Source organism: Schistocerca piceifrons, chromosome 8 (genome assembly GCF_021461385.2).
Source record: "Schistocerca piceifrons isolate TAMUIC-IGC-003096 chromosome 8, iqSchPice1.1, whole genome shotgun sequence".
NCBI lineage: Eukaryota > Metazoa > Arthropoda > Insecta > Orthoptera > Acrididae > Schistocerca > Schistocerca piceifrons.
The window spans coordinates 287,434,948-287,459,501 of record NC_060145.1 but is presented as its reverse complement, the minus strand read 5'-3'; the positions used below and the strand labels follow the sequence as shown (position 1 = coordinate 287,459,501).

Below are 24,554 nucleotides of genomic sequence, written 5' to 3'. Positions count from 1 at the left end.
GTGTGTGTGTGTGTGTGTGTGTGTGTGTGTGTGTGAGAGAGAGAGAGAGAGAGAGAGAGAGAGAGAGAGAGAGAGAGGGGGGGGGGGAGAGAGGGAGAGAGATATTTACAGTTTTAAATGTGTGTGGCAAGCTTTGACATGAAATGGTAACCCAGATGTATGAGGCCTCTCCTTTCGTCGCAGCAGTTTAAGAAAGAAAATAGTGGGGAGGGGGGAAAGGAGGATAGGAGCAATATGGCTGCGTCAAAGAGTGTGCTTGAAACTTTGCAAATGAAGAGGGAATATCACTGGAGAGAACCGAAACTATTTCAATTTTTTGACGGAATTGGCGAGATTCCATAACCATAAAAGCTGTTACTTAATGTTGGCTTTCCGTAAATAAGATCCTCAACGTGCATTTTCGCAAAAGCAACATGTTTCTTTGCGTTCGTGTAGCGAAAGCCCATGTGAAAGTCACCACCACCACCACCACCACCACCACCACTACTACTACTACTACTACTACTACTACTACTAACAACAACAATATACTTGCGATTTCAAATCACAGTATTTCCCCATCATGTGCTAGATTTTTAACTATTATTCATCGGAAACCACCAACCTACACCACCTCGCCTTATCGGCTCGGCTCACGGGTAATGTTGTTGTGTCGCTTAAAACTGTTTTTAAATGGACAGGGGTTTCGTCATGATCGACTGGCGGAGGAAACCCAGGCGGCATTGTGAGACACACTCAACACAGCGAGACGCACAGAGATCAGCAGTGCGAGCAGTCGGTCGATCTGCTACTGCATCCTTTTCTGCGGCGACGATTTTGAAGGTGGCAGAGTAAACCGACAGAGAGAAAATGAGTACATTAATCCAAAACACGGTTCAGCACGACGAGTCTCTGAGGTAACGTGCGCGTCTCCCTGTACGAGGTGGGTCGCAGTAATTGGAAGCGCGGCGCGCTTATTAATGTCGGATAGTCGACATGTGGAGGGCAGTGTTTCAAAGTGATACACACCTCGTTAGTCCAACACGTCTGGCTGTGTGTGGTAACCCATTAGCTTCAACCAAATACTGACGGCTGCTAAGCTGCTATTACTACTAGGACAAAAGGGAAAATTCCCAGCAAGCCAGGAAAGACTATTCTCGGTAAAAACGCGCATACTTATCACCGTAGTCCCTTTTAGGTCAATGCACCATATCCAACGCGTTTATATCGAGTAGATCCCATCCCGAAGTGCAATTTCCGAAAATCTGCAAAATATCGATCGAAGTCTGACGTTGTAACATGTTTATGAAATCAAAATGTCTTCCAGCAACAAGTATCCTTAGTTGGAATAGTGGAAATCGCAGTCATTAAATCTGAAGAATGTGGCAAAAACTCATACTTAAAACGGTTCAGTTTTCACACCCTTCACGCAGTTTTATGGAGATGTTCTTTGACCTGATCGATCTCCCATTGGTCCCGAATATTTCCTTAGTATTCAGTTATTGTGGAAGGTTATCACTAGAATGCATTCCTTTTGCATCTCAGGCTGATGAAATTGACTTCGCTTTCTTTCTAGTACACTACGATCTGGATCCGCCAAATACTATTATCGCTGTTTCATTTCTCACGTTTAGTAGTAGGTTCAAGTCGCAAAACCCGTAATTTCTCGCTGCTATAGCTGTTATATACATAGATAGAATGTGTTTCCTAAAAAAACAACAATAACGGAATTGTGAGTTCGCCTTGACGCAAAACACCATGTTATTTGTTTACTTATGTATTCCCCAAACCTCGTAGTTTCGGCAACAAATATCACCATTATCAGTGGGTTCTTTAAAACTTATTTATTGTATGTTATGGCATGTTTGGAAGAATTATTTTCGCTGTTTGTGGCATGTTTTCTGCGCCTTTTCTGTTGCTGTTTTTTCTCAGCGTAGATCATGTCATCTGCAAGTTCGTTGAACGCATGTGGCTGATTCTATACAGAGAAAAACAAAACTTTTGCACTTTGTTTATGATCCAGAACATTACGCCATCTTCCTCTTCGCCAACGGCGAACAATGTACTTCAACACATATTTCAAGAACGAGATTCGTTACGTAATTTCACTGGAACGGAAAAGGAGATTTTTCGAAGCCCCTCCGATCACAGAAAAAGATACGGTATTCACCGGCAAGATACAGACATGAGCCACTCCATAAATCCGATGTGGGTACATACATTTCACAGGAAGTTTCATAATAGCAAAAACTTCGGGAGTGTCCATTCTGTTTATCTTCAGACATAGACAGGTGATCACGTTAATATTTCTGGCCACTGGGGAAATATTCCAGTCGTTGGCCTACGCAATATGAATTGCGTCAAATACATTACTTATAATAAATAAATAACATCGACTTTTGATATAATACTTCTATTAAATGAGTAAGGAAGACCCAGAATCTTTTAAAAAACATAAGATTAAAAAAATTTGGAAGGTGGTGAACACGAACCTGTTGCCTTTGATCTTGCAACTCAACAGTTCACGACGTATTCTATTGCGCTACATCTTCGACATAACTACCAGATGTTTTACGCCACACAATATGGCGGCTGCGATGTTCTGCTTGTGACGTAAACTGATATTACACCTCACTGGCCACGTCCCTCCCCAAGAGGCAACAATCTCACATGCTAGATTCATTTCACGTGACGTCACGAGATCGTCGTCCACCTGCGTTCTCATATCCCGTGAGAGGACGGTTTAACGCCGTTCCAAAATATCGACTGTGCAAAGGACGTCATCAAATCTTTCACGGTTGTAGCAACAATCGGTGGTGACTTGAAATTCACCGTGTATACGTATAGGTCGCACGAGCTCCTGGCAGCAGGGGGCAGTGCCGGGAAGTGATTGGCAAAAAAGCCGCTATCGAGATAAGAGGGGATTGCCGGAGCGAGCGATCATGACGCGCGCCCGCCGCGGGCAAACAAATTCGGCAATCCACTTAGCGGCGGCGTGACGTGGGATTGTGGTAAGCCGCCGTATCTAATCCGTGGGCGGACGTGCCGAAGCCAGGGTCGATAGCTGGCCACAACACCCACGCGATGCTGGGCGAGTTATTCTGCGACACGCCCCACCCAGCGGGTGAAAAAGCGCCGGCGTCGGACGGAGACAGCTGGTATGTGTCCTCTATGAGGGACGACCCAGTGGACTGAGCGCATTTTCTCTGTCTGCAATAGCTCTGGGGTGCGCGCCTGCATTCCTTAGTCCAGTGGAATGTAATAACGACGACATGGAATTGGATGGGATAAATCCATAGACGGCGACTCAACTCTACTGCGTTCGGTCAGCTGCAAAGAATTAGTGAAAATCTCGCTAAATTCTCCAAATGCTATTTTCAAACTATCTAATATATTAAACGATGAGGTAATGTCTTTAAACCTCTAAGTATATGGAGTGAACCCGAACTCTAACGACAAAATTTCGGAGATTTTTCCAACATCATCATCTTACTATTTTGGTATTAATGGCTCGTGGTCTCCGCATGCTCGTTACCGACTAATAACGGAACTAAGATTTACCAGCTTCGTTACTCCAGTCACCTTTGTTTCTTTGAAAATACCTCCACAACAGTGGAAACGCTTGTAATCTGCAATCACCAGAACATACAACACACAGCGCAGAGTGACCCAACAACTTTCCCACTGATCCTGCTGCCTATCACTGTTAACGTACAATAACACAGCCGGAAAAACAAACCTTAAACAGAATATAGTAGAATTGAATGCAAGCTTGAGGAGGCTGATTAAAGTGGACATTAACAGTTCTCAACCTCAAGCACCATGTGAGAGTAGAACAAGTCTGTGTCCAAAGAAAACACAAAACGTATATTGTCGATATTCGAAGTGCGAGATGACGTATATAAGCACTTTGAGGCCCATTAATATAGCTGCCGTCCAGAACATGAACATGGAAGTGGACTAGTAACACTACGAACAGACTCTTACTTTTATAAACAATCCTCCTTTTCATGGCATAGTCTTGATGGAACAGGATGGTCGTAATATACCCTCTGCATTGCACTTTATACTAATTCATAGAACACTGATTTAACTGACTACAAGATTCTTTCAATTAGAAGTATGCAAGAATTCCGGTGACTAGAAATAATAGGTGGAAACAGCAGTGACTACAGATAATTTGGTCAAAGGTCTGGAGGCGTGTTCGAATATCAAATGCTTAAGGCAACTGCCAGCTATACAGCAGGAAGCCCCAGTTTTTAACGTACGCCTGGGACTAATTTTCATTTGATGCCACTTATTAAATTTTACGTAATTACTGAATTTGGTAACTGGAACGCTTATGCGTCGAATATGCTTTCGCTATAAAAAGAAAGACGTTCCATGACACATCTTGGAGACAAAGCAAATGGCTTGCGATGTACAATTTCTGTAGCACCGCCCTCTTTTATTCTCAACGGGAAGTAATTCGGCAATTGAAATACTTACGATAAAGAAACTGGCTGTATAGAGATCTACGTACTACTTCATTCAGTTAATAATATACTTTGAAAATCAGTACTTTTGTTCGTAACGCCTGTTACCGCACGAAACCAACTGCCAAGTCTCTCTCATCCGTTGTTCATGACCTTAGGTGGTTGTCACTGGCGGCTAACAATAAGAGGTAACTTTACAGCAATACCGATTTGACTGTATCTCGTTTCACAAAGAGATTATTCATCCACGGGACTTTTAACACCTCCACAGAAATGGCCCTTTTCAGTGACAGTTCGGGGACGGAATTCAAGACGACGCATTACTACAGACGATGTACATAATCTGAGAGGTGTAATTCTCTCAAAGCAGCATGGAGTATAATCGAGTAACTTAAATTTGTGCTAAGAGACGCACTTTTTTTTTTTTTTAGCCAAGTTCATCTCTTCGCAGAGATAAGACTCATCGTGACGTCTTAAATTAAGCGGTGGTCGGAAAGAGGTTAATGCCTTATCAAAGAACTGCTTCCAACAAACTTCGACAAAAGAGAATTACACAACTTTGCAAATTAAAGTTAACTCGTTTGAGAAAAACTGTCACAGGACATCGTTCTGTCCCTAACTTCGCTCTCCAGAGCCGTCCATACCAAGAACACTGCGGCGAATTTTCAGAGGACCGCGGCGTGAAATTTGCTTTCCCCGAGTCACAACGCCGCCGCCGAGGGTACTAACGTCAGTCACCTTAGTTCTGAAGGACGTCGAGTCTTTACGTCGGGCAGGCAATTCCCGTTCCAATGTTATCGCTAAATGGAAAGTATGACTTAATTTGCATGCATCCAGATCCGCGTTGTTAACGCCGTATCTATTCCTGAAGCTCTGAACATTAGCGAACAGGTGATGTGTACGTCTGCATCACTTCCTGCCGCAAAATATGTTCTAAAACAATAAGAGCACTGATAAAGTATTAAAAAAACGGAAACTATGCGGCTGTTTGTCACTCTTCCACAGTACGGAACAACTACAACAACTACTACTTATACTACTCATACTACCACTACATTCAATATTTTAATCGAAATTCAATTACGTCCTCATGGTTCCCACGTAATGCAAATAACCCATCAAAACCTACACTGTTTGTTAAAATGCTCTATGTAATAAACACGTACAAGACAGATAGGTTGTTCTGACGGACCTAAGGGTAACGTTTGTCCAACGTCACCCTTAGGTCCGTAATACTGTAAAAGATCTATGTCAAAAATCTTTGATGGTATACTGGGGAACTTTTAAATTATTGCAGCTTTTATATGTAAAAGAGCGTAGTCCTAGTTTGTATAAAAGATTCGACAGTGTAATACGGACATAGCCTTCTTGCAGACACATCTTGCTTCCTTAATAATTCTACACCTTTATCTATATTCATATACTGCAAGCCACCTAACGGTGTGTGGCGGAGGGTACTTCTGGTACCACTGACGTATCCTCCCCTACCCTGTTCCCTTGCGAACGGCGAGTGGCAAGAATGATCGTCGATAAGCTTCTGTATTGGCTCTAATTTCCCGAATTTCCTCGTCGTAGTTATTACACGAGACGTATGTGAGAGAAAGTAATATGTAGTCCGAGTCTTTCCCGAAAGCGCTCTCTCAAACTTTGAATAGTAAACCTCTCCGTTATGCACAAACATGTCCGCAGCTCGTGGTCTACGGGGTTAGCGTTGCTGCCTCTAGATCACGGGGTCCCCGGTTCGATTCTCGGCCGGATTAGGGATTTTCTCTGCCCGGGGACTGGGTGACTGGGTGTTTGTTTTGTCATCATTTCATCACCACCATTTGTGAGGGTGACTAGATTGGGTTGTGAAAAGAAAATGGACTGTGTAAAAATTGGGACTTTGTACGGGCGCTGATGACCGCGCAGTTGAGCGCCCCACAAAGCAATCATCATCGTCATGCACAACGCCTCTCCTGTAACGTCTGCCAGCGGAACTGGTGAGCATCTTGGTAACGCAATCGCGCCGACTGAACGATCCCGTGCGAAACGCTCCCCTCTTCATTGGATCTTGGATCTTCTCTCTCTCTCTCTCTCTCTCTCTCTCTCTCTCTCTCTCTCTCTCTCATCCTATGTGGTAAGCATTCCATATTGATGAACAATACTCAAAAATTCCATCTAAGGTCGCTCTAGGTCGTTACTGCTAAATATTTTACGATGTGTAATGTTTACAGCAATTTCTCATCAACAGCGTGGTTGTGCAGTAGTGGCTTTCTTTTCCTATGTGTGCCCAATATGTTACATTCATTTACGTCCATGGAACTGCCAGAGCCTGAATCATTGATCAATCTCTAAAGGTCAGTCTACAAATCGTTAATGTCATCTGCCGTTGCTACTTTATTACAGACAATCGAACAATCTGCGAACAGTCATAAAGAGCATCCGACGCTTTCTTCTAGAGCATATATAAGCACTGTGAACAGTCCTGTCACACTTCGTTGGGGTGCTCCGCAAATTATCTTTACATCTGTCGATTTTTGTTCCGTTAAGAACAATATGTAGGGTTCTCTCTGGAAAAAAAGCCTTCAATTCATTCGCATATCTGGCCCAAATACTCGGAAAGCTCGTATTTTTTCCACTATATGGTAGTGCGGGTCGGTGTCAAATGCATTCCTGGATTCAAGGAACACCTGTGTGCAGTTGTCTACAGCGCTGTGGATCTCAGAGAAACAGAGCGAGCTGAGTGTCGCAAGATCGCTGTCTGCGGAATCCATGTCATTTTTTTTTACAGAGGAGATTTTCGTTCTCCAAAAAGTTACGGTTCTTGAGCATAAAACATGCTCCACAATTTTACAACAGATTGATGTCAGCTACCTAGGTCTATAATTATGTGCGTCTGCCCTAGAATCAACCTTGAAAACGGATATGATTTGTGCCTTTCTCCAGTCACTAGGTACTCTTGGTTAGTCCCTCAGCTACAATAAACTGCATGTATAAGGAGAGCAAGTTCTTTCCCATAATCTCTGTAAAATTTGAATTTCGGGGATTCCTGGGAAATTAAAATTGAGGAGAGCTGAACGAAACATCATGGAATACAGCATACTGCTCCTACATCACTCCGTCCAAAGAGACTCAGTTAAACATCTGGCAAAGGAACAAGGGTATTAGAAGGAAATGTGTGCGAACAACGTTTCTTGAAGAGAGCTGGGCTTTGACGTTAGGAGCCTTGAGTAATCAGCGCGAGCGGCAGAGTCACAAAAACCGAGAAGTGCCGTCCGAAATAAACCCATCCCCACAACACACTCCGCCTACTGTTGAGAGAATGCCTAGTCTGTGGACACAGCAGTTTGTTCGCGCGTCTCAAAATCTGTGCGTCCAGCGCTACATGACACTCACAAGAACTGCTCAGACCATCTTCGTGTTTCATTCTACTCTCTGGCAGCAACAACAGTAAATTGTGCACTAAGTGCTTATACTACTTTAGTAGAACATCCACGATAGAATAGGAATAGAATGCTGAAAGTACTGCCAGCTGCACTAAAACAGCATAGATTAATAATAAATACAAACAATACAAAGCCGTTAACAGTACATACTAGCGGCCAACAATCACCGCAAATTCCACACGCTCAACATCCATAATTTTGTCGTACAGAAAGATCGATCCTGATGAAAATGAATGTGCTTTGGTAATTACATAGAGGGTAGGGAAACATGGGTGTGAGAACCTAGACTAGGAAGTCACATAACGAGCGATCCCAAGAACATCTCGCCAAGGGCTGAATTGGAAATCTCTGAACTGATATCTCGACAATGTGGAAACAGGGTAGCTAGAAATAACGGAAGTATCACTACAACGACCTGAACCCAAAAATAAATCTGGGGAACATCAACCAAATAAATGAACAAAGGGAACTCCTCAAGAAAATCAGAGCAACAGAAATATGTTTGTACGATCATCTTTCGTAGCATCTGTTATGATCAGTACTATTTTCAGAAAAAAAACACGAAATCATGACTGTTGAGAAGAGTGATTGTCGTATTATACATGACCTTTTGTTTTAGACATTCGTTGGTCATCTTCACATTCCATTCCGCACAGGCGATTTCGCGAACAAAGCATTCAAGCGAAATGCTGCTTATGACGAGGAAAGTCTGAAGATACTGTATGTATGGCTTAAAGTAGTTATATTTGTTATATGAGAGTGTAAGATAAAAAGTATTACGTCAGACGCGTTTCGCTTTATTGGTAAAGTATTCTCCGCTTTATTGGTACAGTATTCTCAATGGTCGTTCTGGGAACAGATACGATACACAATCCTTTCTGTACTTCGATTCCTGCTCAGTTAAAGAAATGTTACTTTTTTGGGTGCTGTTTTCTCCAAGTTATGAACATTAACACATTTATTACTCCTTTCCAAAGTTGTCCACGGTGCTGAGACACGGTCATACAGAAGTTTTTGAGAGAATACACCGCCATTTGACTGTATATTACGTGTTTTTCTTCAGTACAATGTAGTTTTTGGCATTTACTTCATTATCGAGTATAGTGCTAAATGTACATCGACCACTAACACGTCATATCATTTACCAGATATGACGTGTTAATTGTCTAAGAATATTTAGCACTGTAATCGATAACGTAGTAAAAGTCGAAATCTAGACTGTACAGAAGAAAAATACAGTAATATACAGTCGAATGGCGGTGTAGTCTTCAAAAATCCTTTTCATTTATGATGATTGCTTTTTATTTTCATAGTGGGCAGAGGTTGAATTAGAAAACTGGCTGGAACTTCCAGAAAAATCTGAGTAGTTACGGAACTATCACGTGATGCTTAATGGTCGGCAAGTCCAGAACTGATAACTACTGTGTATATGCTCAACAGAATCAAATGTATGTTGGACGATTGCAAACTTTAGTGTGAATATACGAGGGTGGGTCAAATGAAAACCTTAAATTTGTAATAACAAATCGAAATTTCGCGCCGTTTTCCTGTAAGTTGGTAAGCGTGCTACAAAAAGCGTGCAGAATGGACTGTAAGTGGCAGCATAGTGCAGATGCACACACACTGTCGCAGTATCAGTATAAAGATGGCCGCTCCACTTGCGACTTTCACCAGGGAAGAACAGCGTTCTGTTATTCGGTTTGTAGTGAAGGTGTAAAACATATTGAAATCCATCAACGAATGAAGGTTCAGTACGGTGATGCATGTTTGTCATAGCACCATGGAGTAGGACGTTCGCAAATGGTGTGACTTCAGTGGAAGATTGTCCTCGTCCAGGTCAGGCACAACGAGTTGTGACTCCACAGAACATTACAGCAGTTGAAGCCATAGTGAAGGAAACCCGCCGAGTGACACTGAATGACATTGCAGCATGTTTACAGATTAGTCACGGGTCAGCACGCCACATTGTGCATGATGTGCTCCAGTTTCAAAAAGTGTCTGCAAGATGGGTGCGACGGCTGCTGACTCCTGAAATGAGAGAACGACGTGTTGACGCTTGTGAAGAACTTCTTTGGCGCTTTGAACGAGAAGGTGATGGCTTCCTTGCAAGAATCGTTACTGGGGACGAAACCTGGGTTCACTTCCACCAACCGGAAACTAGGAGAGCGAGCAAGGAATGGCGTGCGCCATTCCTCATCACCAAAACCAAAGAAGTTTCGAACAGAGCCATCAGCAGGGAAGGTTATGCTGACACTCTTTTCGGGACGAAAAAGGCGTCATTTTTGGAGCATTACATGCCTAGAGGGACCACTGTCACCAGTGCATCATACATAGATCTCCTAAAAAATCATCTGCGGCCTGCAATCAAATCAAAGCGACGTGGACTGCTGTCAGCAGGTGTCCTTTTGCGACATGACAATGCAAGGCCCCACACTGCCCGTGCAACAGTTGCAACAATCACAGACCTGCATTTTGAGTGTCTTCCTCAACCATCATACTCACAGACCTTTCCCCCAAGTGATTTCCATATGTTTGGACCACTCAAAGACGCAATGGGAGGAAAGAAGTTCCGATCTGATGAAGAGGTACGCCACGCGGTGCATGAGTGGTTGCGCGGACTACTAAAAGAATTTTTTGCTATAGGAATTCATGCACTTTGTAAGCGCTGGAGGACTTGCATTGAGCGTGAGGGAGATTATGTTGAAAAGTGATACAGCTTTGTACCACTTCTGCACAATAAATAATATTTTAAAAAAATTTCAATGTTTTCATATGACTCACCCTCGTATATTTATTGCACAAACATTTGGATATGACGATCAGTACAGAAATCGTGGGACCGTTTCCTAGCAGTGTCAATAACACACCAAATTTCTTTGAAGCAGCGTATCACAGGTAATAAAATCTTCACCTGCAACTTCAAATCTGAAAGCAACCCGTCTCAAAAACCTCTCCACAGCAGCACATGGGTGAAAGCAATGACATACGTGATGATTGACCCCCAGTGAACTTCTGGGCGCTTTTTGAGAGTAATATTCTGTGAACTTTTGGATACTTTTTAGAGTAATATACTATGTGTCAGCAATGCATTGCACCTTTTCCTTTCTCTAATAGTTGTCAACACCAACAGTCAGACTCTACACTCTACACACTATCGCCAATCACATTGATAAAAATAATTACACTTGAGACAAAATTTACAACGCACAAGTAGTATTAACCAGAACATTTCATCATGCCTTAACAGAGACATTTACAGGAAAAGCCATGGCATCAGTTTTTCTTTTTAATAGTACGGTTTTCTATCACGTGCGAGGAAAAAGGTAAACGGCTATTGTTGACATGCTTAAAAACACCTCAGAACCATTTTTGCAACTACTAAAATATTTGCATTCTGCAGAACAAATCACTAGCGTTTATTTTCTGCTCCCAAATTTAAAAACATTACGGCCAGATTCACCGTTCTGCGGAGCTCAAAACATCAAATTTCCAGCAAGGCTTGGATGTTCAAAAATGGTTCAAATGGCTCTGAGCACTATGGGACTCAACTGCTGAGGTCATAAGTCCCCTAGAACTCAGAACCACTTAAACCTAACTAACCTAAGGACAACACACACATCCATGCCCGAGGCAGGATTCGAACCAGCGACCGTAGCGGTCGCGCGGTTCCAGACTGTAGCGCCAGAACCGCTCGGCCACCCACGGGCGGCGCTTGGATGTCGGATGAAATGTATTGTGGTGAAGGAAGTTGTTGAGAAATAAGTTTATTGTAGAGTAGAAAGGATTTTTTGATATTCAATCTTTTCAATTCTTCCTTGAAAAACACGCTCCTGAGAAGTACGCGTAACCCTTTCAAGTTCCTTCATTTTACATCCTGAGCAGCATGTAAGGGCAAGACAAGATTATCAACTGTCTCAACGAAACAACCGATTTCATTAACGGTACGTACACAGTGGAATGGAAGGCTGTGGTGCGTACTAGAAAATCTAAACAGGAGGAGGAACCGGTAGGAGATTCGTGAATGGTTAACTCAGAACGGAAAGGAATAATACAGAGGTAAAGTAGAATTGATAAAAAGTACGTAATATGTAAAACAAATTATTGAGGATGCAAGAGGTAACATGTACATAGAGAAGAAGTAGTAAGAAACTGAGACCACCAAGGCAGTCCAAGACAGATGATTAAAATACGGTAGTGGCGCAGGAGAAAAGCTCACTCAGTTGCTATCTGAATTGTCCAGTATCTGGTCATGCCGAGCGCTACTTTTGCATCGCTCGCCGCTGCAGCATCAGCTTACGACACAACCCAGCGGACTGATGGACGCAATAACGATCTACCTGTGTCGTTACGTCCTCTAAACGAACCGAGAAGCTTCATTTGCATCGAAATGGGCACGCTCTCTCGTTACATGCACGAGATTCCGGGCGCGCTTGTACCGCACAGCAACTCAGCTACTCGCCAAAAAGCCTGTTAGTAAACAGGTCAGTGAGCGAGGAGAAAAAGGCACTCTTCCTAACACACACTAATACTCGCGAAAATTGCAAAACCAAGAAATAGGATGTGTGTCTCCAATGTCTTTATACCACAGACTAGATGCACCACAGTGCACGAATGATCTTAGCGCATAGACTTGTGAATTATCTCTGACTCATGACAAAACATCGATGGGGGGCCGGGGAGGTGGGTTGGGGAGGAGAGAGTATGCAGCTGAATAATCTGCTCTCACAAGGTATGTATGCGCCACTACTTCGAAGGTGGCCTGCACTTTCCTCGCCACATGTGTCCGAAATATAGGTGCTGGGTTTGCTTGAAAGAGGGATAGTACCTCTGATTTTACAACTTCTCCAGCATATTGATAGCCATCCAGAATCCCCATAGTAAGAAGGAATAAATTCCACATATCTGCTCCAATAGTCCTACAAACCATAATACTTTGTCAAGGCGATCTATTGATATGATAGGAATGTATTTTCCTTTAGACGTATGAGTCTCAACTTTATCTTTGATAAGGATAGAAACCGAAGTAATGCTTACTAGGTAGATGTGCTAATCATTACACCACCGTTAATTAAAGAAGGGGAAAATGGGCTGAAGGGATGAATTGTAGTTTGCGTTAGGGAGGGCACTGGAGTAGGGTAGTCCATGCAGTTGTGTTAGCCATACTACTAATGGTTAGCATATCTGCGTAGTAATCAGGAGACCAGGGTTCAAGTCCCGGTCGTGCCACAAATTTTAATTCATTTCTTCTTCTTCTTTCATTATCCACTAACGCTTTGTGTTTGGCAGCCTGCATGTTTGAGCAGCGTTGCGGACAGATTGCAGGACTTGCACTAGCCTGTCTACGGAGGGCAGAGTGAAGGGATACTCGTCCGAAAACAGTATATTTTGCCGCTCAGCTCGTAAAAGACGGCGTTAACGGGGCCATTACAGTCCCAGTTATTAGTGGTTTCTGGACAATGAAAGCATATCTCATATCATGCTTTCCACCGGACCAACCCAAATCAGACGGCGTACTACTGATACCAAAGACAGGTCCACAACCCTTCCAGTGCACTAAAGATAAATCAACAATAGCGACTGCTATGATCAAAGGGAAGAAATACAGTCACTAATTACTGCGATCACAGTGCGTGGTCCAAGATTCGCTGTAGTTGCTTAAAACCCTCTTCTATCCATCGGTCCCTGTCGCAGCAACGTACCCTGTACGCGTCGAAATGTCACGCTACCATAAAGCAATTTCCTGGAGGCCACGTATACCTTTCCGTTCGAGCTCTCGCGTTGATACTGTGTCCTCTGGCATCTAAAGAGCACACTAACATCGGTTATCACGTTTCCACTGCGTCTGACAGGTTTTCACAGACTGAACTTTGCGTAAAACTGATCTCACCAGTCACATAAGTGAAGACAGCATTGGCTCTACCTATACGATACATGTGTCTGCGATCTTAATCAGTTACTGATGACAGTTTTCTCTATTCCGAGTTTCGTTTAGCTTGGAACATTCTCACTGAAGTTACAATTATCATCAACTATAATATATTACACGTAAAAAAAGTTTTATAATAGAAAAGGCAAAGTTTTATACAAGAAGAGGTAAAACTGTTTTCAGCCCGCACTGGTTTGAAACTCATGATGCTACTAGGTGTGACCCTATTCTAGGTGATGTGCTCTTGCCTCCCTTTGCCATTTGAATAGATTTCCCCAGTCAGTTACACAAGCACCTACAGTTTAGCGTGGAATCCAAACCACGGTGCAACTTGCTACTTTTCGTATGTACAGACCATTGGCAAAATATTTTCTTAAGATCCGCTTACACGAGCAATTTTAACATACTGCTAACAATATGGCCCAGAAAGCAATGCTGCTCTCCGGCTTCTGGATTCCACATGAAGAAAATTTACGAAGAGCAGGAGAAACTCGACTTCGTGGTTGCTATCTTTTTCAAGTGGGTGTACTGCTTCTGAAAATTTAACTCGTGAACTGATGTTAGATATGAATCTTTTCCAGACTTTTACCAGAATGTCGAAACACTATTTTGAATATGTAGTAGAAGCAATTAGTCTGAAATATTGGTAAGATCAATACCAATACGGAAGACTGTACGTGTTCAATTTATATAAGACTGGATTAATACCTTTAGACTTCCAGAATAAGATAATAATTCCAGTTCCAAAGCATGCAGGTGTTGACAGATGTGAATACTAGCTAATCATTTTAATAAGTCATATTTGCAAAAAAACTTACGAGAGTAATTTACAAAAGAATGGTAAACATGGTAGGACCCCCCTCCCCCCCCCTCCCTGGAAAGGATCGTTTTGGGTTCTGGATAAACGTAAGAGCACGAGAGCCAATACTGACCCTGCGACTGATTTCAGAAGATAGGTCGAAGAAAACGAAACCACCGTTTATAGCGTTTGCAGAGAAAGCTCTCGCTAATTTTTACTGGAATTCCATCTTTGATATTTTGACGGTAGCCGAAATAAAATACAAGAAGACATTTTACAAACTGTGCAAAAACCAGACTGTAGTTATAGGAGCCGAAGGGCATGAAAGGGAAGCAATGACCGAGAACGGAGTGAGACAATTGTGACCTATTCCCGATGTTATTCAGTCTGTACACTGAGCAAGCAGTAAAGGAAATTATGGTGAAATTTAGATACGGAATTAAAGCTTAGGGAGAAAAAAATAAAAGCTTAGCAGCTTGCCGATAACATTGTGTTAGAGATGCAGCCGACTTAGGACAGCTGAAAGGAATTTATAGTGGTTACAAAATAAGTTATAAGAACACCACCAACAAAATTAATTACAAAATGAGACACTGCAAGTAATGACGAGTTTTGCTACTTGAGGACAACGGTATCTGACGATAGCCTATAGCTGATGAGAAGTAGAAAATGCAGACTGGAATATCGAAAAACCTATTTTTGAAAAAACTGGTTAACATCTAACAAATTTAAATGTTATAAAGTCTTTTCTGAAGAAATGTCTCTGGAATGCAGCCTTGTGCGGGAGTGCAACGAAGACGATAAGCAATTCATACAAGGAAAGAATATAATCCTTTCGAATGTGATGCTACAGAAGATGGTTCATAGAATAACTGGTGAGAATGTACAAAATCGAACAGGAGAAAAAAAATTCATAGCACGACTTGACTAAAAGAAGGTATCAGTTGAATGACACGCCCTGATGCATGTAAGAATAGTGGATCTGGGAATGGAGTGAAGTGGGGGGAGGGTTATAAAAATTGTCGAGGGAGAGGAGACATGCGTACAGTAAGCGCGTTCAAATGGGTGTAAGTTTGCAGTAGTTATTCAGAGACGAAGGGACTTGTAAAGCGTAGACTAGCGTGAAGAACCGCACTGAACCCGTCTTCGGAATGACGACGGCGACGTCTACCAGTTACAACCAGACTGGCGATCACCCTTCGGTTTTTGGCTACTAGTAATACGTGGATCAGTTTAATGAACTCCTAAAACACACTTTTTTCTCAAATTTCGCTTGGTAGCAGAAGTTTGCAATACCTTCCTGCAAGGATTCAAATAATGCGTTCAACTAAGTTTGGACTAATAATCACGTATCTATGTTAATATTCTACGAGGTTCACCAGTAAAGCAAGATACCTAGGATTTCATAGATGTTGTGCATCTACGAACCAGACTATTGGCACGATGAAAAGTATCGAATGCAAGAAACATAATCAAACCAAAAGAGAGGGGACAGGGGACAGCTGACAATTTCCTGTTCAGAAACGCAAAAAAACACGTGATTAAGCGTAAAAAACGCTCAGATATCTTTAGAACCTAAGCAGAATATAGTTATGGCTGATAGCTGCAGATATTCTAACACGAAGGCAGCAGAGAGAATGTCCTTTTTCAGATAGCGGTCTTTGTACATATTACTTTCTCTGCTCGCAGATATATATCATTTATGAAATTCATGGTTCCCTCGTTTGAAATAATGCCATCTATTGCAGCAATGTTGACGGCAATACTATTACGGGGAGACGTTGCCGTAAAAGATGAACCGTGCACCTTTACAACTGACTATAAATTATTAGACTGAGGCTGTTTTGGAGGGTTACTTCTATGTGTCATTTGTTCTAAATTTTCGTTGCGTTTCATGACATTTGTCACAAATGTTTTAACTTCTTTCCCTTTGTCGATGGAAACCGTTGTGTGTCTCGAGTTGTCTTGGCTGTGTTAAGTGCTTGCCACTATTTACCCGGTGTCTCGTACTGAGCATGGAGTACTTACTTGAGCTGGGCGCGGTAGAAGGCGTGAGGGATGGCGGTGAGCACCCCAGCGCCGTCTCCGGTGTCGTTGTCACAGGCGCACGCGCCACGGTGGTTCATGCGCAGGGCCAGTTTCTGCGCATCTCGCACGATCTGCAAAACAAAACAGCGCACCGCTGTTGTACAGCTCTTGTGTGACTACGTAACACACTCGCACAGTAATGACGGAATAGTACAAACAGGGCAAGGGCCAAGCTAGGGCTGCAAAATTTGTTTACAGAGGGTACCATAATTAGTAAAGGAAACTGACAGGGTCCCAGTAAACATGGTCTGCGAACGAGCCACTACCTAGCACTTATTTTAAGAGAACAAAGAACCCTAATCCACTCACACAATCACTAGATTTAGCTCTATTTTTAAACTTCTTACCTAGACCCCAAAGAGAGGCAACTAATGTCCGAGGGATGGGGCCAAATTATATGTCTTCTGAGTAGGGAAAAAATTTCCGAACCGGCGGTGAAAACAACTGACAATTAATTAATGCAGCACACGCGTTCGTAGCATCTATGAGCTGCGTGTTTCGGCGTAACTGAAAAGTTTCGAACTCCACTCGTTAATCTTCACTTACAATCGATATTCTTTGATGAATGTCAAAACCAATGTTGGGGAAGAAATGAGATCAACACTACTAACGATCTAGTCGAAGAGTGAAACTACTTTGATGTTCAAGATGTGACAAGTTCAATCGTAGCACGTTTTGCATGCTTATTTAGTCACCTTCAACTCCTACCTGAACCGAACATCTGTGGTATTTACGCATGACTAAATGAGAAGAAAGCACCCTAACTTATAATTTTTCTGTATGTATTACGTGGACCTGGACAAACAGTATAGACCCGGCTAACTGCGAGAGCAAACGGAGCAAACGTAAGCCTCTTTTTATTTCAGCAGAAATGTAAGCTTTGAAAATTTCGCGCTAATCAGCTTGAGATTAGAAAAGTCGTACGTCTCACTATTTACTATTATTTTCTTAGTTTGGCAGCGTACTGAGTACAGATAAGTCGTGGAATATTGAGTACTAGTAAGTCATGCAGCAATAGCTCTGGCTGTGTCCAAGAGTGAAAAATAATCTTTGCCTTCTGACAATGATTTACAAATTATCGTCGTTGTGTTGGACGCGCGATGGGCGTAATATCTGCATCAGCCTAAGTTGTGGGCAGCGTTCTTGAGATGAACCCTCTTTAGACGTGTGTGTTTGGATGTAAGTGGGATGAAATTGCATCGATCCGGAAGTATCTTCAATTTAGTTATTCGCTTCATATGTGGAGTACACGTTAAGTTTCAGTGTGAAGAAATTCATTGTGTGTTGTGTCTTAGAAATCATAATGCAGCTCACTTGCGTTTTGGAGAATGAACAATTCCAATAATAAGCAATACACCTGATAGTCCGTCAGTAACTTTTGTCAGTTAAACCATTAGTTGTGCGTATCATAATACGCTACTGAAGGAACAGGCAATAATTTGCGCACTGCAAAAACGTCTAAGGTGTAATGTAGCATTGTCGCTAACATCTTCACGGCGCGGCAGTGTCACAAGCTCAAGATATCCACATGTGTGCGTCACCCATTTTTCCTTTGTAAAATTGTTTCATTGTCGGTAAACGGTTTCAGTTTTAGAACTAACTGCACGTGAAGCATTGTGATAGACCACAGATAACCGGTGTTTTGAGATTTCTGCACTGTAACATACCTCATGTACAATCGGTTTCCCGATTGATTTGCACGTGAATAGAACTAATACTCCAGCCTGTAGCGTTTTGTCCTCGTCCTTTCGAAATAAAAATGAAAATCCCTTTGGTGCGTTGTAAGTGAAAGTACGAAAACATACGAATACTGCGGAATGCTTATTTCGTTTTAACATTCCAGTCGACTGTGGCGTTTTAAGTAATGACCGCATGACTACAAAGGCAAACCTGTCTTGAGACAAAGCTATGGAATGTGTGTGTGACGACTAATGGAGGTGCACACTTCCTTATACAGCCGTCTTCACGTCTGCTTCTGATCCCAGCAGCCTACTGTGAAGCGGCTGCTAATACGTAAAGCAGCCCGCATCTGAAGAGAGGCAGCTACAAACGAATAGCGCTAGCGCCTGGATCAATACCGCTGCGAGAAATGTCAAAGGTGAGCCAGATTGAACAAATTTTATGCGTATCAGACATAACTGCTGAGTTTGCAGTCCAAATGTGTGTGTGTGTGTGTGTGTGTGTGTGTGTGTGTGTGTAAACCCGAAAACCACATCTGCTAACCCAAAGTTTATCATCAGAAAATTAAAGCTGTCAATAGCAAGCGGGAAAACTGCCTCAACTCCGTAGTCTTAACTCCCTGTCAATTTTAGATCTGAGGAACTTTCTCATACAGATTGGGGTATCACAAATAACTTGTGTGTGTGTCGTCTACAACCTATAACACATTAATGCCGGAAGAGAAACGCTAACTTAAAATTCCCCCTTTTGCCGCTTTTCTGATTTGTGCAGTAATGACTATTTGGATTAACATTAGTCTTTCCATTTTATCATCCTTAAAACGTTACACTTATTTACATGTAGCGCCGACTGACAGTTCCTACATGAAGCGCCGATCCTCTACAACTCTTTCTGCAAAGATCAACAGTTTTCTGGCGTTGCAACTTTCCTGTATGCTACAGAATCATCCGCAAACAGCCACGCAAAGCTTCCGATGTTATTCATCAGACCATTTATATTTGTAGCTCATGCAAGTAGTATTAATAGTAGAAGCATACAGTCCGAAATTGGGGTTTCATGCAGCTCACCATGCTGCGCAGGTGTCTCCATCTCTGCGTAACTGCTGCAACCTACATCCATTTCAACATGCTTACCGTTTTCAAGTATTGGTCTCTCTTTGCATTTTTTATCAGCCACGTCCTTCCATTACCAAACGACAATTCATGGTGCCTCAGGATGATTCCTATCAATAGATCTCTACTTTTAGTCAAGTTAAGCCATAAATTTTTTTTCCGCAAATCGATACAGTGCCTCCTCATTTGTTATTTCTCTGCAACGACCCAAGCTTAAGCGTTCTTCTATTTCATCACATTTCAAAAAGCTATTTTTTCCAACGTTCGACTGCCATCCAAGCTTACACTCCAGATAAAAACCTTCAGGAAAGACTTTTTAACACTTAAATTGGTATCAGATGCCGACCATTGTGACCGAGCGGTTCTAGGCGCTTCAGTCCGAAACCGCGCTGCTGCTACGGTTGCAGGTTCGCATCCTGCCTCGGGCATGGATGTGTGTTATGTCCTTAGGTTACTTAGGTTTAAGTAGATCTAAGTCTCGGGGACTGATGACCTCAGATGTTAAGTCCCATAGTGTTTAGAGCTGTTTTTTGATCTCAGATCTTAACAGAAATACTTTTCGTGCTAGCCTGCATATTGTACCATCTCTCTTTCTGCCATCATCAGTTATTTTGTTTCCCAAATAGCAAAACTTATGTATTACTTTTAGTGTCTCATTTCCTAGTATAATTCCTTCAGCATCGCCAGACTGAATTCGATTACATTCAATTAACTTTCTTTTACTTTTGTTAATGTTCATTTCATGCTCTCTGTTCGAAACATTAATTCCGTTCAATTCCTCTTCCAAGTGCTTTGCGGTCTCCGACAGAATTACAGTGTCATCGGCAAACAAATGTTTTTATTTCTTCTTTTTGAATTTTAATTTCTTTTCCAAATTCACCTTTGGTTCCCTTCACGGCTTGTTCACTGTACAAATAAAATTAAATAATATCGGGGATGTATTTAAACTAGGGGTGAGTGGGAAGATGAGTGGCCTGAGACTGTTTCTTTTAATCTGTACGCATACAAAATATTTTAAAGAGAAAATCGAGGATCGTCATTGTTCGTAACTCCAGTGAAGGCAACGTCTTATATAAGGCAATGTAAGAGCAGAGTGAGAAGCCGGCAGTGCTGAATTGGTAACACCAGAGGCTGCGAATCGCATGCCTGCTCGTCTACTAGCGTGAGTGATAGAATGATTGATGGCTTGCAGCGGAGAGCAGAAAATTGCTCTCTGTAATCGAGGCGACGGCGAAGCCAACCGGTGCCGAACTCAGCAGCATCAGCAGCAGACTAACTGGCCTAGACATATGGATTTGTTCCTTTCCGAACAAAATGTGATAGCGATTTTGACAAACAACTCTTAACTCCCCTAGAAGGAGCTGTTACAATGCGAACGTCACACTGAAGTAATATATTCAATGTTACCATCATCGCATCTCTTGCGAATAAGAGCGCCAAATATTTATAGGGCTGGAAAATTTATATTTACATTCTGAAATCAATGCCTCAATAAAGGAAACTTTTGGAAAATGCCTCAAACTTGTTAGTGTAAAACAGTGTTACAAACCTTTAACGATAGAACTGTATATCCTACTCAGAATCACGATACTACCATACAAAGGAAGTGTGAAACGGGTTTATTATTCCAATGGGATCTCTTTTTACAACAGACGTAGCGTCGCTAAAGAAAGTGGTAAGCGACTTCTTTTACGATTATACATTTTCCAGGTATTCTTAAAGTTCTTACTAAAATATCCAACTTTTTAAAACATTTTTCAGTGTTTTTTTTCGTGGTTGTACGCACTGTATTTCACACATTATCTGTCAAGTCCGATACATTTAATTAGGTCCCCGGTTGGGTATGTAACACGTGTTCTATTCTGTAGCGGATTCCACCAATAGAATCGCGATAGTGTTGACTTTACTGTCCTTCAGAAAAATATATGCTATCTAAAATGCATTAACGAACATTTCTGCATTGCCCATACAACAGAGGCTTTGGAGGTTACTATTTTCTGAATATACGTCATGTCCTTTCGTTTTACGGCCTATCAAAGATGAAAATTACTGCCCTATGACATTTCGTCTCAGTCTCGAAAATCTCGATGCCGAAACCTGGAGTAACAGGATAGCTCTCATTACATGTTACGTCTGTTCCAGAATGGTAAAATGGTTTCGTGGGGGACATGATACGAAACTACAACCAATTTTGCCAGTTGGATCTCTCTTGCAAAACGAAATGCTAGGAGGCAATTTTTCTGCGCTTCAAAATTTCATTTGAGATGTTATACACTGAAGAGCCAAAGGAACACCTGCCTAATATCGTGTAGGGCCCCCGAGAACACGCAGAAGTACCGCAACACGACGTGGGATGGACTCTACCAACGTCTGAAGTAGTGCTGGAGGGAAATGATACCATGATTCCTGCAGGGCTGTCCATAAATCCGTAATACGAGGGTTGTAGATCTCTCTTGAACAGCACATTGCAAGGCATCCCAGTTATGTTCAATGATGTTCATGTCTGGGGAGCGTGGTGGCCACCGGAAGTGTTTAAACTCAAGAGTGTTCCTGGAGCCACTCTGTAGTAATTCTGGACGTCCGGGAATTGTCCAAGTCCGTCGGAATGCATAATGGACATGAATGGATGTAGGTGGTAAGACAGGATGCTTACGTACGTGTTACCTGTCAGAGTCGTATCTAGACATATCAGGGGTCCCATATCACACCAACCGCACACGCCCCACACCATTACAGAGCCTCCACCAGTTTGAACAGTCCATTGCCGACGTGTAGGGTTAATTGATTCATGAGGTCTCAATACCCGTATACGGCCATCCGCTCTATAGAAATTTAAACGAGACTCGTCCGACCAGGAACATGTTTCCAGTCACCAACAGTCCAATGGCGGTGTTGACTGTCCCTGGCGAGGCGTAAAGCTTTATGTGGTGCTGTCATCAAGCGTACACGAGTGGGCCTTCGGCTCCGAAAGCCCATATCGATGATGTTTCGTTGAATAATTCACAAGCTTACACTTTTTGATGACCAGCATTGAAATGACCAGCAATTTGCAGAAGGGCTGCATTTCTGTCACGTTGAACGTTTCTCTACAGTCGTCGTTGGTCCCGTTCTTGCGGGATCTTTTTTCCGGCCGCAGCAATGTTGGAGATTTAATGTTTACCTGCTTCCTGATATTCACGGTACACTCGTGAAATGGTCGCAAGGGAAAATCCCCACTTCAGCGCTACCTCAGAGATGATGTGCCCCATCACTCGTACGCCGACTATAACACCACGTTCATACTCACTTAAATCTTGATAACCTGCCATTGCAGCAGCAGTAACCGATCTAACACCTGCGCCAGACATTTGTTGTCTTATACAGGCGTTGCCGACCAAAGTGCCGTATTCTGCCTGTTTACATACCTCTAGATTTCAATACGCATGCCAATACCAGTTTATTTGGCGCTACAGTGTATTTTGCCATTTACAGACAGAGATGCACGTAACTTTGTGACTGTCGGTATGACGTACAGCGAATGATGAATGCGAAATGATTGGAATAGTTCAATTAATCCTGCTTGTAACGTCATCGTCAGCTAATGAGTAGTAAGGCTTTTCAACTTTTCAGAGCTTCATTTCCGATTGTGAGTGCATACACTATTAAATAGGTACATGCTATGGTGAAGAAACAGTTTAAATGCCCACATGAAAGAGGACAAATTGCAGTGTGTTACCTTCCGGCTTTGCGTCGGAAACACGTTATGCAGAGGGAATGATTGCTTTGGGTATTCCATACGCATCGTTAGCCTCCTTAATGACAGACTGCAGTGCGGGAGAAGGCCTAGCCTCTTCCTCCAGGGTAACAGTCAGTTAAAAGAAAAGTTTCGCTACCTGCCTCCGCCTTCTGGACGAAAGGTATACGAATCTCGCCACTAAGGTTCTCGCTTTTGTGCCGTCCTGCAGAGCGTTCTTGAAGTGGAACCTGCCGGCAGACTGCAACAAATAGCGAAACCTACACACTTCGTGCCTGACTGATTTGTCTGGTTCCCGTGCAGGTAAGGGTTGAATACGGAATTTTCGAAGCACCACATAAATAGGTCAAAATCCTCTCTATCAATGCAACTTTTTTTAGGGCCCTTTTCAGTCCTTTAATACATATTGGTCACGTGTAAAATCGTTACTGCCATACAGCAGTATGAACAGTAGTTAAGAACACTGAGCATTGTAGGGCAGTGGTTAAGGCGCTGTTACGTCATTTCGGAGGATCGGGGTACCAATCTCCATCAAATCATCCCCTTTAAGATTTTTCGTTGTTCGCCTCAGTCAGCTCAGTTCAGTTTCTATGTACTAGCGTCGGCCGGTTTTTATCTTCTCCAAATCAGCCAGTGAAAATGGCGAAATGTTAATGGAATATGTGTAATTTCTCGGCCTTTCCCGGGGATTCGGAGTCGTATCGTGGAATCAGCTGCACTGGTTGTGGTCTGCGTCTCCCACAATATTTCGACGCCGAGTTAAGACGTCGAAATATTGTGTTGGGAAGACGCAACCACCGCCAGTACAAGCGATTGCACGAGATGACAATAGAATGTGTGTTCAGAATTATATTATGTGGATGCCATAGCCGGCTGCATGGCGACGGTAAAAATAAATAAATAAAATTAAAAAAAGTTAATTTAGAAAATGGCTACATTTATATCCTGAGTAACTAGCAGAACATTCTCTAGTTGTAGTTAAACAGAAATAAATATTTTAATGTAGACGCCGTACAGTTGTGGCGACATGCCTGCCTCGTAGTTGTGGCGATACGCCTGCTTCAGAACAATGGTCTAGCAATAAACACAGATTGCCTATATAAACAGCAGTTGATGTAAGAGTGCTGTTTACACGACAGATCACGCACTGTTTACGCGGTTATCCAATGATTTTGATGGCGCCAAAACTGGTCCGAAAACTTACACTATTTATCTCACGACGATAAGCAAATTATTTTCATTTTTTATTACTCGACTTATATGTCGGATGAAGCTCAACACAATATAGCCACACCGTGATTCTCGTATTCGCATTAACAAAATATCTGCTACAT

At 42.4% G+C, this 24,554-nt stretch overlaps 1 protein-coding gene across 2 annotated transcripts in view; it reads right to left on the bottom strand.

Annotated features, from left to right (window-relative positions):
- LOC124712048 (glutamate synthase [NADH]) overlaps window positions 1–24,554 on the bottom strand; it is a 386,910-nt gene that overhangs the window by 217,535 nt on the left and 144,821 nt on the right. For both annotated transcript variants that reach the window (XM_047242338.1, XM_047242339.1), the window contains exon 3: window positions 16,636–16,766. In XM_047242338.1, the coding sequence (XP_047098294.1) occupies window positions 16,636–16,766 (131 nt within the window). The remainder of the gene's footprint in view (window positions 1–16,635; window positions 16,767–24,554) is intronic.